This window comes from Canis lupus, chromosome 4, assembly GCF_048164855.1.
Source record: "Canis lupus baileyi chromosome 4, mCanLup2.hap1, whole genome shotgun sequence".
In the NCBI taxonomy this organism is placed as follows: Eukaryota; Metazoa; Chordata; class Mammalia; order Carnivora; family Canidae; genus Canis; species Canis lupus.
Window position 1 is genome coordinate 11,451,313 of NC_132841.1, and position 18,057 is coordinate 11,469,369.

The 18,057-nt window shown below is 40.7% G+C and overlaps 1 protein-coding gene across 6 annotated transcripts in view; it reads left to right on the plus strand.

The window, feature by feature from the left end:
* Nucleotides 1-3,505: 3,505 nt before the first annotated feature.
* Nucleotides 3,506-18,057, plus strand: part of BICC1 (BicC family RNA binding protein 1) — a 271,309-nt gene continuing 256,757 nt past the window's right edge. For 3 of the 6 annotated variants that reach the window (XM_072823150.1, XM_072823148.1, XM_072823149.1), the window contains exon 1: nucleotides 4,302-4,560. In XM_072823150.1, the coding sequence (XP_072679251.1) occupies nucleotides 4,371-4,560 (190 nt within the window). In that variant the 5' untranslated portion in view covers nucleotides 4,302-4,370. Of the gene's footprint in view, nucleotides 3,607-3,687; nucleotides 3,935-4,301; nucleotides 4,561-18,057 lie in introns of those variants that run through there. The other 3 variants (XM_072823153.1, XM_072823154.1, XM_072823152.1) reach the window with 3 other exon arrangements.

Below are 18,057 nucleotides of genomic sequence, written 5' to 3' on the forward strand. Positions count from 1 at the left end.
GTGTTTCATCCATTTGGCTCCTATGTTTTCTCTGAACTTGCACACAAGAAGCTTAGCACTGGTGGATACAGTTAGGAGAAGCAGGAAGATCCTATTATACATTTGTGACTACCAACATCAACTGGACTCTCAACAGTACCAATTCATTTTCTTACAGAAGCAAAAAGCTATTTTAAAACTCTGTATACAGGGCAGCTGGTGGCTCAGCGGTTTAGCGTAGCCTTCAGCCCAGGGCCTGATCCTGGATGGAGTCCCATATCAGGCTCCCTGCCTGGAGCCTGTTTCTCCCTCTGCCTATGTCTCTGCCTCTCTCTCTCTTTCTCTCTGTGTCTCTCAGGAATAAATAAATAAAATCTTTAAAAAAAAAACTCTGGGGATCCCTGGGTGGCGCAGCGGTTTGGCGCCTGCCTTTGGCCCAGGGCGCGATCCTGGAGACCCGGGATCGAATCCCACATCGGGCTCCCGGTGCATGGAGCCTGCTTCTCCCTCTGCCTGTGTCTCTGCCTCTCTCTCTCTCTCTGTGTGACTATCATAAATAAATAAAAATTAAAAAAAAAAACTCTGTAAACAAACTAACATGAAAATCTCTAGTTTCCTCAAGCCTCTAATCGCAGCTCTCCTTCCCCCACATCCTCAGCAGGTGATTTTGACTTTTACTCTTGGTAAAATAAAAGCCATCAGGTAACAATTCCCTTGAGTTCTAGAAATGAAACCTGCAAACGGACCCACATTTATACCTACCTGTTCATCTTCAGTTTTGCTTCTACTTGTGTCTTGGAGTCTATTCTATTTATGCTTGCAAAGTCTTTATAATATCGATTCCTCCTCTTTTTTTTTTCTTTTCTCGTATTTTCAATTTTTGTCAAATGGATCATTCTTAGTGGTTTTTTCAATTCTCAAACCTCACCTATTAAATTAGTCATTCAACTTACCAGCCAACCAACCCAATAAGCAACAAACAGCCCTTCTTCTACCTACATTATCCTTCTCTCTCCTTCTCTTTTCTCTCTCCTTCTCTTTTCAGCCAAACCTTTTCCAAAGAGTTGTCTTTACTCCTCACTTCATTAGCTATATTCACTCTATCACCATTTCATTCTGATTTTCTTGCTTAGGTCCCAGTGACCTCCATCAAAAAATTTTGACCTCCCTACAATACAAAGATCATCACACTTCCTTTTTTAGAAGTAGTCTTTTCCTGGGCTTATAAGACAAAACTTTGTTTTGTTTTTCCTTCCTCTCTTATTATCCCTTATATCTCCTTTCCATTGTCATCTTCTTGATCACTAAATGTTAGAATTTGTGAAAGGCTCTTTCCTTGGTTCCCCCTTCTAATTCTCTTCTCTTTCCCTATACAGTTTTACTCCTTGTATATGGCTAATTATTGTCTATAAACAAATAACACATTTTTGTCTCCAGTCAAAATCTCTTTTCTGAACTCTGGACCCATATGTCCAATTGCTTATATGACATATCTTCTTGGGGTCTCAATGGCACCTGAAACTCAGTATGCCCAATTCAAATTCATCTTTCTTCTAGTGAAGTCAATCCTCTTCCAGTGTTTCTATTTTAGTTAATGGTACCTATTTTTCTCTAGTTATGTTAGCCGGAACTCTAGAGTCATTCCTCACATTTATCTCTCCATCACCCCATATCCAATCCATCACCAATCTAGTTGATAACATTTGCAATCACAATATTTTTCAAGTCCTCTCACATTTCTCAATCTTCACCACTCTAGGTAAGCAACCAATAGCTAATATCTAAACTTCCTGGATAGTCTCTTAATTGGTCTACTTCTACCCTTGTCCCACAATCTACTCCCCATACTATAGCCATAGTCATCTTTTATTTTATTTATTTATTTATTTTTTTTCCATAGTCATCTTTTAAAATGCAAATCTAAGTACATTATCCTTTACTTAAAGCCTCTATATAGCTTCTTTCTGTTCTAAGGATAAAGACAAAAACTCCTAACTTGTCCTACAGGGCTTACATACTCTTTACCTCTCTTCTCTCAGCTAGCACCATCTCATTCCTTGCTTTCTTGTACCAGCTTTGCTGACTTTTCTTTTAGGTCTTCCGATGGAGGAACGTACATTGTTTCCTCCAGCCATGGGATCTTTGCTTATGCTGATACTATTAAGAGCCAATATAGCTTAGCGGCTAAGCACAGAGCACTTGAAGTCTAATTTTCAAGGGAGACTTCCTGGGTTCAAATCCTGATTTTATAATTTACTTAGTTGTGTAAACTTGGATTATTTATTTTGCCTCCTATGCCTCAGTTTCCTCAACTGAAAAATAAGGATAATCACAATATCTACCTTCAGGGATGATAGAATGATCAAATAGTCATTTGTAGGGAAGGCCCACTCTCCTCTTTCTTGCCCCGTTAAATTCTGCTCAAACTTCTGTTCAGCCCGAGTCACTTTCCTTGAGACTCTTCCACTGACATCTCTGATTGAATCCAATTACTCCATTACAGATTTTCCCCTATCTTGAGTCTCTTATTTGTAATGCTTAATATAGGTGCAATTTTATATTTTTCTGAATGATTAATGTATTTAGATCAACATTCTATCTTTCTCATTAGAATGTCAGCTCCAGGAGCTTAAGGATGCTACTTGTTTTTGATAACTCTTCTTTGGGCCTAACACAGTCTCCTGCATATACCAGGGTCCCCTCAAATATTTCTTGACAGAAAAAGATGGTAAGCATCCCTAATGGAAGGCTCCTTGATGACCCGTTTTGGTGTTTAAGTTAGTGCTTTGTACAATAAGTTCACAGAAGGGACACATGGTAGTCAATTAAGCAGTTAGACTGTATATCTGCTCCCAGTTTTTCTCTGAGCAGGAAACTTTTCTGCTTAATAAGGTAGGGGTTTTGTGGAAATTATGTGTCAGGTACATGGACCTGGGTTTGATTCTTGACTCCATTTTCTGATGCTATGTGACCTTAGTCATGTCACTTGACTTCCCAGAGTCTTAGTTACGTCATCTGTCAGCACACCACAGTACACAGCACAGTCAATTCTTGTTAATCAGGCAACTGAACCTATACGAGTTTCTGTTGACCCTAAGTATAGCTTGCCCCTTGCGTAAGCCAGTAAGCCTCCCTCTGTGGCACAGTAACAGCTTTCTCATTCAACCCCCACCCCCCTAAAATGAGATTTTTTTTTTTTTTTTCTTTTGGTCACAAAACAAACCGGGATGAATCAGTGTGAATGCAATGTAGAGTTCTGAGGGCATTACTGGTGCAAGCAACTTTCTTTTTCCCTGCTGCTTCAAGTCCAAGTTTACAAGTGGCAATGGGTGGCCTGGCCTGGGCAGTTAGGATCAATCATATGGTCATTTGCTGGTCCTCATCTATGAGGCTGACCTTGAAAACAGAGAAGAGCCCTCGGTCCCTGACAAGACAGGCTGCCCAGCTGCCAAATGGATTCAGCTAACCACCATTTCCATCTCAGGGGTCTTTTCTCTCCCCCCACCCCCCACCCCCCACCCCGCCGCCTCTTTAAAATCAGCTGAATCCATTCCTTTAGAATCACATGGAAAATGACTCCCTCCACACCTCATTCAAGAAAAAAAAAATCTTCCCTCACAATGAAGAGTAAGCCTCTTGTGCATTTCTTGGGCAGCTTGACCACTTCGCTGTGGAAAGAGGAGTGAGCTGGGAATGAACTGGGCGAAAGCAGCGACCACCGCGATGCTGCAGGGGACGGACATTGTTTCTTCCGCTAGTCACCTCCCTTCTCCCTCCTCCTGTCTCCAGCTCGAGCGGCCGACCGAGGCTGCGAGTTCGGCGTAGTGAGCCTCTGTACCGAGGGGGGCTGCGTGTGCATCTGTGTGCGTCCCGGGGCGCTGTGCTTAACCCCGCCGAGTGCGTTTGAGGAGCCGCGAAACCACGCGCGGGGGGCAAGCTTCGTGGTGCGTACGTGGTGAGTGTGCGCGCGCGAGGGTGTCCGAGCGCCGGGGGCGGCCCGCCCGCCGCGGCTCCCCGTGGGCCGGCGGGGCCAATGAGCGCGCGGCGGCCGGGGCGGCGGGCGGGGAGGGGGCGCCGGGGCCCTGCGGATGGAGGCGCTGGCGGCGCGGCGCGCTCATTCCGCGCGGGCGTTGCTGGCCGGGGGAGGCGCAGTCCCCGGCCCGGGATCGCGGCCGGGACTCGGGGCGGCGGGCGGCTCGCGGGGCTGGGATGCGCCAGGGGCTCCGTGGCGGCGGCGGCGGCGGCGTCGGCGGCGGCCCGGGGACGAGCTAGCGCCGCGGCGCGGGGAGCCAGTCGCGCCCGGCCGGCGAGCGGAGGCGGCGGCGCAGGCGGAGCGGCGGCCGCGGTCGGAGCCGGAGCCGGAGCCGGAGCCCGAGCGCCGCGCGCCCACCATGGCCGCCCAGGGCGAGCCCGGCTACCTGGCGGCGCAGTCGGACCCGGGCTCCAACAGCGAACGCAGTACTGACTCGCCCATGCCGGGCTCCGAGGACGACCTGGTCGCCGGGGCGCCCCTGCACAGCCCCGAGTGGAGCGAGGAGCGCTTCCGCGTGGACAGGAAGAAACTTGAGGCCATGTTACAAGGTAGGCATCCCCCGCGTTCTCGGGCTCCCGGCCGGAGTCCCCTCTCCTTCCCGGACCTCCCGGCCCCGCGCCCCGCTCCAGCCCACGGCCGGCTTGGGCTCCCCGGCCCGCTCCCCCGCGAGGCCGCGGGACTCTCCGCCCTCACGCGCCTCGCGGGTCTCAGGGCCGGGAACCTTGGGCCCCTGACTTGACCCGCTTCAGAAAAGCCAAAGGCCGAGTTTGCGCCGGCGCGCCCCGGCTGTGTTCCCGGCTACCTTGGAGCTGCCGCCTTACTCCGGACACCCCGGCTTCGCCCCGGGACCCGCTGAGTCCGCACGGGGTGTGCGTGACAGTGACTCTCTCCCCACTCCCTCAGAGCCTTGAATTCTAGCTGTGTCCCTGTGTCTCCTCTGGTCAGTGTCCACTTCCTCCGGCCGAGGGGCCTTGTCTAGCTGTTGGGAAACACTGCAGATGTCAGGGCTTAAGATAGGAGTGTCCCCCCCCCCCCCCCCGCGAGGGAGAGGGGCCTGGATGGGGGTAGCAGCCAGAGCGTGGGGACTGTGTCGGGGTCGTGCTGCTGGGTTGGAGGACCTGTGTGTTCATCTCCTGATAGGCTTGTAACACATCTTGAGTCACAGATCATAAAAATCTTCCTGTGCTGTGAGTTTCTGTCTTACACAATTGTGTGTGTGTGTGTGTGTGTGTTTTGTTTTGTTTTGTTTTTTAATTCCCTCGTTTCTCTGGGACTTTCCCAGGCACAACAGCTTTAGGACTGGAGACAAGTTCTGAGTTTTATAATGGGGGGATGGGAGTTTTCAGAGTGAACGCTCAAATGTCCAAGGTCATTTTGGCCTTCCTTAAAAATGTTAATTACTAGTTTATCTGTAAGCCACCAGTCTGGTCATTTCCCTCATCTAGGAAAATAGCGGTAGTTTGAACGACTGTCATTCTTAAAATACTGTAGAGGACCAGACATTAATTTGACTCAGGATGTATGGTGGATTCATTCAGTAGGTAGCGTCCTTATTATCAAGAGAAGTTTGGAGCTTTCCAACTTTCTTTTGTGGCTTGATGCCTCAAAAAGTCAACTAACTTTGACTTTATCAGTCAGTGCATCACAACATGGGAGCTATTTAGCTCCCGTGGAAATGCAGTGGCTTTGAAAGACAATGTAGCAGGTTATTTTAAGAGAGAACAACATGTTTTCCAAGACAATAACTTGGTAGAAACAAATAGCAGGAGTGTTTGGCTGGCGTTTTTTGGATCAGCTACAAACTCATCTGCCTTGTTGCTTATTTTTATTGATAAACATCCCTAGGGCTTATCGTGTCTTTTTTTTTTTTTTCACCCTTAAATTATATAATTTTCTAAGAGAGTTACTTCTGTGGTAAATTGTTCAAATAAGAATATTGTATAGTGGATTTAGAAATTAGGGTGGTTTTGGAAATTAAAGTTGTATTTCAATAATCCATTTTAGTTTCATTTGTTCCATGGTTCTTTTTGCCTAGTTTCTGATTCTAAATAAAATATTAAGTTTATTCAGAAAAATACTGTGAGATTGTTTCCCACATGAGTTTGGGATAATGTAAAGGGTGGATCTTCTAATAATACTATGTCTTCCTTACCTGTTCCATCTATGCACATACAGATAGTGATAAGCATTTAGTTTCTAGGCAGCCCTCCTGTATAACTTGAGTTTTGGAAGTGGATTTATTTTTTCAATTAATTGATTTTTATTTAGAATAAAATGAAATATGGGTGGTGTATTTTTTAAATTTGAAGGTATGCTACTCTGACATGAGGTGGTTTGAAATTGCTGCAGTGAAAAAGTTTTGTTTCACAGGAAGTCCTAACAGTTAACGTTTCTTCAACAATCTACGTATAATGAAATATTTACATTTCAGCCCCAAAGAATTCTTTAATGATTGAACATAGTGCTTTGATTAACTTTCCAGAAATCACCAATAAATGAATTATGCCTTCTGAGAAGGTAAATTTTGAACTCATTTGACAATAGAATGGTGCATAGTGTACTAAGACATTTTGTGATGTGTGCTTCCTAGTGTCAATTATGTAAAACAACTATGTTTGAAGGAATGAGACAAGTTTTCTGAACCAAATGTAATTCTGGGTCTCATTGTTTTAAACCAGGTGATTATAGCAAGAGTGGGCACTGGAATCAAAACTAGATTCACGTCCCACAGATGTTGGGACAGTTCCTGGGCTCTCAGTCTCACTCTGCCTGTCTCTAAATGGTGGATTAGTATTTCTCTAATACTAATAGTTGATTAGTATTAGTATTAGCAAATGATAATTGTATTTCTCTTGGGGTTTTGGAAGAATTAAGAGATAATTCCTGATAAGCTATGCTATGCTGTTTGACAATAAGAGCTTAATGTCTATTATATGCTTTTATTGTTGTTAATAATAAATATTACAGCATGGATTCAAAAGATTTCCTGTGCCTACTATAATTTCTGACGTATAGGGTATACTTTAAATTTGGAGAAACAAAAACTTTTGCAATCTCATATTGGGAAAGTAAAATAGAGACTAAGGAGGTTTGCAAGTATTCTAACATTGTTAGATAATCTTGGGTGTAAAACTTTTCATTTGCAAAGTGTCAAGTAGGTAAAGTATTTGTCTAGTTGGATTTCTGATTATGTGAATCTGGTTTGCCATTTTTCTTTTCATAATTGCCTTAAAATATGTGCAGATTTCCAGTTTAAAGCAGGATAAATAAGATTATCTGTCCTGAAGCCTACATAGTGCAAATTAGTGATTATAATGGTTGGAATTTGTTTCTAGAGAGACTGTCCTGGGGGCGAGTTAATCTTTAATGGGTTGTATTTTTATTAGTAGAGAATTTCTTCTATGCAATGGACCAAAAATTCAGTGAGGTTAAAATATGGGCAGTAGGGCACTGATCAAAGAAATGAAATACCATTCTTGGATGATCAATGAATCCCAAAAGAATTTCTATGCATAAAAACACCAGACTGAAAATGTAGGGAAAAAATTGTTAGTTTTTCTTTTCTTTCTTTTCTTTCTTTCCTTTGTGTGTGTGTGTGTGTGTGTGTGTGTGTGAGAGAGAGAGAGAGTGCTAACCACTTTGGAACAGCCTTGCAGAGTATCTGCCATTTTTGTTTGAGTCTAAATGAAGATTACCACTTTGGTTAGTTACTGGTTTTAAAAATGGGAATTATTTTCAAGTTTATTGAGGTTTATGGTCAGCCTGGAATGGACACCATGGACAGCACTGTTTAATAATAAAGAAAAATTGTTTTTAATTAATTTAATACTGATTTTCAAAATTTAGATTTCATGCCTTGTGTGAGATAATAGTATTGATTCATTTAAGTCAAATATGAGTTATGGTATGTAGAGAGAGGGAGGAGAATAGTATAGAAAAAGTCTGGGAGAAAGTAGGAAATAAATAAGTCAGAAGAGTCAGAAATAGTCTTGGTGTTTGGTAGGGACCCAAGAGGCAAACATGGAATATGTATATTTCTGTCTCTCTCTCTCTCTCTCTCTCTCTCTCTCTCTGGTTGTTTTACATCTTACTGTTATACTTTTCTTCTTAAGTTAAAAATCATACAAAAAAATTCCTGCATACATGTAGAAGCAAAGGCATTTTCCAAATTCCCAATCCCTTGTGTCATCATAGAAAGAAGAGTTACAAGGTGGGAAATGGCCTGTTTTTACGAACTGAGGTTGACATCTGGTGGGCTTTTAGGATATTGCTGTGAAAGACTTTAAAAACCATGTTGCATTTTTACAATAATAGGCACAATGGGGATCACTTACTTCTGCTTACTTGAGTAGAAGAAGCAGCCACTAAGGTTATCAACACATCATTGATTAAAAGTAAGAGTAACAAGTATGTTATCTCTTCCAATTTAGCAAGTGAAGTGAATCTTTAGGGACGATGGTCTTATTTTTTAGATGATTTATGGGAAAAATGTGAAGCAAAGTGTCTGGAAATTGAGGTGTACTGAAAGTGAAGATAAGAGCTAAGCTGAGTATAGTTTTATAGCTAATGTTGGACTAAGGCTAATACAACAGGAATAAATCAAATAACTTGATGAAGCTTAGTGGTTAAAAGCACAGGGCTCTGGGCCAGATATGGATTCAAATCTTAATGCTACCTTCTAATAGGGAACCGGGGAAAATTCTTCACCTGTGGCCCTCTTTCTGAAAGGGGGTTTTAGGGCATCTGGGTAGTTCAGTGACTTAAGCATCCAATTGATTTTGGCTCAGGTCATGATATCAGGATTGTGAGATTGAGCCCCGCATTGGGCTCCGTGCAAGGTATAGAGCCTGCTTGAGATTTTCTCTCCCTCTGCCCCCCATCCCCAATAAATAAATACATAAAATAAAAAGGGGTATAATAGTTCTTGCATCTTGACTGCTTGTGATGATTAAGAGAAAAAGATGTAGGTAAGCATCACAGTGCTGGCCTTATAGCTTCCTGAAGCTCATTTATTATTGCTGAATAAATGAATAATAACTATAGTCATTATAAATCATAGTTCATAAAATGCACATTCTTATATTGCAAATGAAAATCAAGTGTATTGGAAAATGAATTAAATGGTCTTACGATAAGTAAATATTCATAGCTATCTAAATATTCTTGGCCTTACTGGCAGCTCATAGTGTGATGAGTATATTAGCTTCTTGTAAAGGTGGTTGAGTATATACTGAATAAAGCTATATTAGAGATGAGTATGCAATTCTAGATTTTGCTCAGACTGAAAGGGCTTTACACCTTTGTTAGTTGTCTAGTTGTCCTTGCCTGGAGTATTTTTCATTCTTTAAAGGGTCCTAAATAAATTACTTCTGACATTTTTACTAAAGACTAGCAGCAAAATCAGTCTCCTTTCTAGTTTTATGTTGCTTTGAACTTGTCATTCATTGGTGTCTAGAAAGAGACTTTTTTCAAAATCTGTGCACAGGCTTACATGTTGTATTTGTTCACTTGTAAAATGGGGACAGTAGTCCTGTCTTGGATGTTGTGAGCACTGAATGAGATGATGCATGTGAAATGTGTAGCCCAGTGCCAGGCACATGGCACTTTGTGGATGTTAATGTAGCAGCAGCCCTGTGCCATGTGACGGATAAAGATTTTGGAACACTAGAGAGCAAATGCTTGCTTTTATTTTATTTATTTATTTATTTATTTATTTATTTATTTATTTATTTATTTAGATTTTATTTATTTATTCATGAGAGACACAGAGAGAGGCACAGACACAGGCAGAGTGAGAAGCAGGCTCCATGCAGGGAGCCCGATGTGGGACTCGATCCAGGGTCTCCAGGATCACACCCTGGGCTGAAGGCGGCGCTAACCTCCTGAGCCACCTGGGCTGCCCAAATGCTTACTTTTAAAACAACTACATGTCAATCCATTTTGTTTAGTGGAAGGGATGATTTATTTTTGAGAAGTCTTTCTCCTGTCAGAGAATCCGTTGGGACAATGGTAGTTGAGTGTGAAAGCAGAATTGAAGGATAAGATCATGTTATAAACAATGAAAAAGTGCATTGAAAATTGTGTAGCTTGGCAGTATGAAGCCCAGGTTCTGCCGTCAGAATTGGCTGGATCGGGGTCTTAGTGTCACTTCAGCAGGGCCCTATAAGGGTAGCATGAGACGGGCATTATGTCCCTGTCCTCGGGACATCGAGTAAGCACTCTCAGTACATGCATGTTCTCTCAGTAAGTCTGATCTTTGCGAAGACTTGTGCGGTGTTGGTGGAGTTGATCATTGATAAGTTAAAACAGAAAGGTTTGTCATATGGCTGATTTTAATAGGCAGGTATATATTTGGCTGTGACTAACAGAAAACCGAACAGAGTGGCTTAAACCAGCCAGGAGTTTATTTTCCTCACCTAATACAAAATCTGGAGCTCAGGGGTCCACCCCTGAATAGTTGCCCCAGGGGCATCAAGGAGCCCAGTGACTACCTTCCTCACCTCTGCCATTCCCAGTCTGTGGCTTTTGGCCTCATTGTTATAGAAACTAGCTGTCTGTGCCTGGAGGTGCATCTTCGGTCTGGGGAGGGGAAAAGAGGAGAATAAACATTGTTTTCTGCTCAAGATTTTGAAGAATAACCTAAACATTTTGTGGATGTTACATATTTATAAATCCATTTCCTACCTACTAAGCTACTAATAACTATAGGTGATGAAAACATTATTTGTAATAAGTATTATTATTATTTTAATTTATTTATGATAGTCACACACACAGAGAGAGACAGAGAGGCAGAGACACAGGCAGAGGGAGAAGCAGGCTCCATGCAGGGAGCCCGACGTGAGATTCGATCCCGGGTCTCCAGGATCGCGCCCTGGGCCAAAGGCAGGCGCTAAACCGCTGCGCCACCCAGGGATCCCTGTAATAAGTATTAAATCCCACTGGCATTTATGATGCTGGCATATACAAACGTAATGCTCACTTTCTAGCTATAAAGTAGTTTCTCTGTTACATTAAATAAGATAAACCACACATTAGTGTATATATTGAGTTTATCTGAAGCTTAATTGCATCTCTTCTATAGGAAGATGCTCAAACATAGGATTTGAAAATTAGCCATTGAAGTTATTTTTCTTATTATGAAGGTAATATGAACTTATTTTTTAAAGATTTTATTTATTTATTCATGAGAGACAGACAGAGAGAGGTAGAGACATAAGCAGAGGGAGAAGCGGGCTCTCTGAGGGGAGCCTATGTGGGACTTGATCCCAGGACCCTGGGATCACGTCCTGAGCTGAAGGCAGATGCTTAAGCACTGAGCGACCTAGGTGCCCTGGTAATATGAACTTATATAGAATACTTGAAACAGATGTAAAATAGAAGACCCAAAAGTCATCCCTAATCTAGCAATAATCACTGTAAGTGTTTTGGGAATCTAGCAAGAACCACTTGTAGGATTTTTGGGAATTATTTCCGGGTCTTTAAACAATATACGCACATATAATTTATTTTTACGACAGATTTTGAGTTCCTACTGTATCACAGGTACAGTGTTAGTGTTAGGCTTTGGGGATGCAATCAAAACCAAGATAGATTTGGTTTCGTGTCTTGTGTTCCTTACATTCTAAACTGGGATCACACCCAGTTTTTCACTTACCATTGTGTCATGAGGATTTTCCATCTCATTAAAGATTTTTGAACAGCATGGTTTTATTTTATTATTATTTTTTAAAAGATTTTATATACTTACTCATGAGAGACACAGAGAGAGGCAGAGACATAGGCAGAGGGAGAAGCAGGCTTCTGTGGGTAGTCTGATGCGGGACTTCCTCCCAGGACCCCAGGATTACGACCTGAGCCAAAGGCAGACGCTCAACCACTGAGCCACCCAGATGTTCCTGAGCATGGTTTAAAATGAATATAAACTATCCCCTTGACATATCATACTTTGCTTAAACCTTATGACATAAGCATTTATGATAAAACTTTTCCCAGGAGGGGAAAGAGCCTAGGGTTTTTACTCAAACTGACTGGGATTCAGATCTTGGGCAGGTTGATAACTCGTGCTTGGGTAAGTAAATAACTTCTCTGAGCCTCAGTCTTTTTATCTCTGCAGTGAGGATAAAAGTATTGAGGATTAGAAATACTGTGTATAAGCCAGATGCAGTGCCAGATGCAGTGCATATACTCAAAAAATGGTAGATGGTGAATATTAATATTGCTGTCCCAAACACTCTTGCCTAAAAGCATGGCTTGCATCCTGAATATTCTCTTATGAAAAATTCTTACTAGTGAAATTTTGGGGGCAAAGGGCATGGATATTTTAAGACTCTTGATAAAGTTTGCAAAATTATTTTCGAAAGTTTCATAGGTTAGGCAGAAGAGACAACAGATTTGCAGGATGTCTGCTCCTTTTGCCTTTGATCTTACAGCCTGGCTTGTTTGGGCTAGTAAGTGTGAGAAATTAGGATGTAATTGAATTACCTATCCAGATTTAGAGTTCTATATGTTTCTTTCACTAAAAATTTTGAATGGTGTTTATTTTACCTGATTAACATGTCAGATTCTTAAAGTCTGTGTGCATTAAAATTACCTGAGAAGATTGTACAGAAACTCTGGACTTGTGTTGGAGATACTGATTGTGTTGGTTTGATAATTTCAGTAGTGGTTGGAATCTGCATTTTGAAAAGAATCTCATGTGAATCCAATGTAGGTGATCTAGGGCTACTACACTTTGAGAAGTGTTGCTATGTGGTTAGATAATGATGGCTAAAATTAAGAAGATTCAGATCCTTTTCTTTCTTTAATTTTCTTTACTTTTGAAGCTTATACTTTCTCAATGTTAAACCATCTTGAAGCATTTTAGTCTAGGAGCATAATTTATAACTGGCACAGCGTTGTTTAGAGTGGCTTGTTGTATGGGACCTGGGAAGAGCCTAAACCTGTGGGAGGATATATTCCTGCGGGAGGATATATTGTTTTTATTATGGCACAGCAGGCTCAGAATAAATTTAATTTTCCTACAGATTCCCATTAAATTAGTTGTAATAGATATCTATTCAATATATTATGAAATAATTTAAAAGGACACATTTGTTGTTACAGAAATTTAAAAGGCAGTGTGAAGGGAACTTTTAAGAATAAAAACAGTCATCAGTAACCCCAGTATACTGAAGCTATTTTCATTTTTCTGCCTTGAAATGTAGTTTTGACATACATAATAGTTTTGACTATTTGCATAGTTTATGTAGTTCATGCTATAGTATTAACTACTACTTTGTATTTAGTATTTTAATTTAATATATTAAATGTTTTTGTATTTCCTTTTTTTTAAGATTTTATTTATTCATGAGAGACAGAGAGAGAGAGAGGGGCAGAGATACAGGCTGCTGTTGAGATCTGTGTTTTACAGATAGGGAAGCTAAAAAACCCTTTAAACTTGGGGCATCGGTTTCTTTTTGGAATTCTTCGTGGGACTAGACACTAGTTTTCTTCTTAGGGTTGTTGCAGAGTTGAAACTCTTATGCAGTATAGAGATACACCAAATCTCGATCTAAGATGCTAACCTGTCCTCCAGAATAGGGTAGTGTTTCCCCTAGTTCCCTGCTGAAACGCAGAGGAATGTGGTAGTAGGTGCACAGTTGGGTTAGAATTCTTGGTGAGATTGCACATATTCCAAAGCTCTGCCTTGTACTAGCTTTGGTTAACTTTTCTGTTTTCTTCACGAAACAGAGATAATAACATCTCTCTCCCAGGGCTGCAGTGAAGATTACATGATAATTTGTGTAAAGTTGGCTCACAGTTGATTCTCTGTACATGATCTGTATGTTTCAAATTCATCTCTTATTCCTCTTCAGCACCTAGTCCAGTGCAGTGTTTATGACCCATGAATAAATGACCCATGGTGGAATTGGACTAAAAACTGCTCATTTTGGGCTATGGACTTGACATTGACCTCCTGGAATGGAACTTTAAAGGTAGGGCATGTACTTAGCCTTAAGATATATCCCAGTTCTGCCTTACATAAATAAGGCATAGTAATTGTCCACATGCAAGGTGGTCTTTCTTTACTTTTAGTCCAGGAGCTATGTAGAATGTTGTACTATTAGTGATATATTAGTGCAGAGATTTGAATTGAGGATATGGAAAATAATTCAAGTGAGGTTAATGCTGAGTAATTTGTCTCTGTTTCTGATCTGAATTAGTTTTATACATTGAAATTTGTCAAGGTAAGTATAGTTATTTATTTAGATGTAGATACTGCATTATCTCTTTCTTACAAGAATACATCTCCAGATACTTGTTTAAATATGATTTTAAAGCATTTCAGATAAGAGCTAATCTTTTTTGAAATAACTGTTCTTTTATGTTAATTGCTCATTGTACTAGGATAGTCACCGACATATTTTTAGTTAGAAGAAAGTAAACCATTCCTCTCAGAAGAGTGGGTAACCAGGAGTCAGGTGATTTGAGTTCATTATCCAGTCTTGCCATTGACATTTTACAAGTCATTTAACTTCTCAGGGTTTTGGATTAGATTTCCCTAAAATCCTTTCCAGTTTTAGTGTTCCGAGTATTTTGCATAGAATACAATAAAAACCCAATAGTGTTTGGCATGTGGTGATAGAAGCTCACTGAGTTTACATACATAAGTCGTTTGGGTAGGAATTTGCCTTTATGAGTACTATACACATGAGCCTTCACAACCAGTGGGGGAAGAGGGTGGAATGAAGACAGTTGGAGTATCCTGGTTTGGAGGAGCAAGTATTCATAAGACAGCTGACTGTGAGCTCTGTTGATGTCTTGGCAGTTTTCAGTGTCCTGTGGGCTAGGTTCCCTAATTTAAGATTTTCTACTGACCAGGATGGCAGTGCTAACCATAGTTGAAACTTGTTGGTGTTGACTTAACTGATTTAGATGAACAAAGGAGATCATGTGCTTCCCCATGTAGCATCTTTTTGTTACATTTTCCTTCTTCTGTAACATGTCCAGTTTTCAAGCTTCATGTGCCAAGATTTAAACATGTCATATAGGGATCCCTGGGTGGCGCAGCGGTTTGGCGCCTGCCTTTGGCCCAGGGCGTGATCCTGGAGACCCCGGATCGAATCCCACGTCGGGCTCCCGGTGCATGGATCCTGCTTCTCCCTCTGCCTGTGTCTCTGCCTCTCTCTCTCTCTCTCTCTCTCTGTGTGTGTGTGTGACTATCATAAACAAAACAAAAAAAAAAATAAAAAATAAACATGTCATATAAAACACTACAGAATCATGGTAGGGAAATGTAATAATGTTCATTAGAGTAAAATCTCAATTAAAAAATATGTCCAAATTTAAAGTATTTTCAGAATTATTTTAATTCCTTCTTCATTATTGAGCTCTAACACACTATTTATCTTTAGAGGACCATTAAAGCTTGTATTATATATTTTTTGAATTGGTCCCTTTATCATATTCTGAGCTTTTGAAGTACCATTTAAGCAAAAATCAATATTTTGGTAAGAAATGGCTGTCTTTTAAATTGCTTGATTATAATGGTCTAATTTAAAAAGCCAGAAAAGTGTTTAGCATGAGTATTACAGGACGACTCATATAAAGAAATGCTTATTTTAATCCAGGGGATTGTTTTTCTTCATTTATTTTTTACATTGGTAAAGGAAACCCAAGATTAGCATAAATCTATAGGGTTTTTATTATTTTTGTTACAGGGGTCTATAATTTAGTAAAACATTGCTGGCAGTCATACTGTCACCAAAACAGAAAGATTGCCTTCAAAAATATATTTGCTGTCAGTGAATGGACATCTGAGATACATTATCTATGGAAAGTGTATTTGACTACATCAAAACATCTAGGCTTGAGCAACAAAATATAAAAGTATATTTGAATTTGAAGGAAGTTCTGCATAAATGATTAGCTTTAAAGCTTGTGAAAATTGTTTTATTATAAATCATTAGAAGTAGTGAGGCCATCTGAAAAACCCAATGGGCAATTGCTGTGTTTAAAAAGAATCATGAGGTGATGTTAAGGGACTTCACAAATGAATAAAGCTTTTTACCTATAAGAGGAATACAGTCTAGGGGCAGCCCTGGTGGCTTAGTGGTTTGGCGCCGCCTTTGGCCTGGGGTGTGATCCTGGAGACCTGGGATCGAGTCCCACGTCGGGCTCCCTGCATGGGGCCTGCTTCTCCCTCTGCCTGTGTCTCTGTATCTCTCATGAATAAATAAATAAAATCTTTTTTTTTTTTTTTAAAAAAAGAGGAATACAGTCTAGTAGAAGAGAGGAAACCCTCCTATACACAATAACAGAAAAGAAAGGGAGATCCCATGGAGTAAGGTCCTGCTTAAATAATGTGGTTCTTAGCCTGGGGTTGCCTACCTCTGTCCCTTAAGATTAGGGCTTGCAACAGCTAGCTTATTTGGGAAATCCTCTCAAGAAGAGGCTAGGAGAGTCAAATGGGGAAGAAAAAGCCAAAGCCAATACAGTGATGCGTTATTAACTTGGTTACTTCTAAGGGTGACTACGTTTAGTAGTCTCAGAGTCTACATCCCTAAATCATTCATCTAAGGCACTAAAAGGAGAAGTACTTGTCTATAAGCTTGTATACATCTTTCGAGAGGATTGGGGGTTGACCTATGAGGTTTGCCTTTTCTGCACTTCTGGGTTACATATGTGTGACACCTCTTGAGCCTGCATGCATCCAACCAGCTCCCATAGCAGGAAGTGAGAAGTCTGGCTGGTATAAGCTTGAGATGAGGTCTCTTAACAAAGAATGAGTTGACACCTGCACACAGTCATTACTTTTAGCTTGGAAAGAGAGTGGAAGAGATGAAGTGTAATGGAGGTGAGATAATGTATAATATGGTCTGTACAATACAAAAGCTGTATGTATTTTAAATGCAAAAAAAAATTTAGAAAGTGGGAGATAGAAGTGAAGGTCAGTACCTTTTATTTTAAACCAAAGAGTAGTCTTTACTGTAAATTTTTGGTGACTGCTGTTGTGTATGTTTCTGTTGAGTTTTTAATAATGTGAGAATATAGAAATAGACTGGTCTGTGGTCAGAAACATGGTAGAATAGAAAACTCCAGAACTCACTCCCCTGTAGAAACACTGACTTAGTATTCAGTCCAAAAAGCCATTATGACCCTGCCCAGGCCTACTCAGAGGCAAGAATAGCTGCAATGAAATGGGTCAGAAAGATAGTTTCATTTTATTCATATCAGTCTCTCTTGCAGGCTAGTAAAGCTAGTGATTAAAAGGAAAAGCCCAATATGCTGCTTGTCCCTTGGAAGGGAAAGAGAATAGTGGAACAAATATCCAGTGTTTTCTTGGAGTGGGTGACTACTTGAGGGGTTGGTTTATATTTTGTTGCTTGACTTGGAGTGCTGATGAGGAACTGGTATACTTTGGATGCCTGAGGCATCTTAAAACGAAAGAGAGCTCAGCAGCTTATGATCCTGCTAGAGAAACTGCAGTACTGTAGACAAACAACAGAGGGAGAAAGAGACTAATGCCTCATGAAAAAGAAACTGGAAAATCTCTCAAATTGGAAAATTACATTAGCCCAGAGAACATGTGTCCTTGTAAAATGTTTGAGAGGCCCCCAAAATCTCTAGCCAGGCTGACTGATAGTAGTCTTCCAATATACAAAGCCAGTCTATAAAATTTGGGGGAGGTGGCTGCTTTTTTAAAATGCAAAAATCACAACAAAAAATATGGCAAATAACAAGGCACATAAAAAAAGTGGGGAAATGTGGCTCAATAAAAATAAAAACAAAAACAAAAACAAAATAAATCTTCAGCAACTGAGCGTAAAGAAATGGAGATCTATGAATTACCTGACAAAGATTTAAAAATAATTGTCTTAAACTCAGTGTGCTTCAATAGTTTAATTGAGAAATTCAGTAGAGGGGATCAACAGCAGACTTGATAAAACAGAAGAAAGAATCAGTGAACTTGAAGACAGTTCATTTGAAATGATCAAATCAAAGGAATGAAAGGAAAAACAAATGAAGAAATCTGAAAAAAGCCTAAGGGACAGATGGGACAC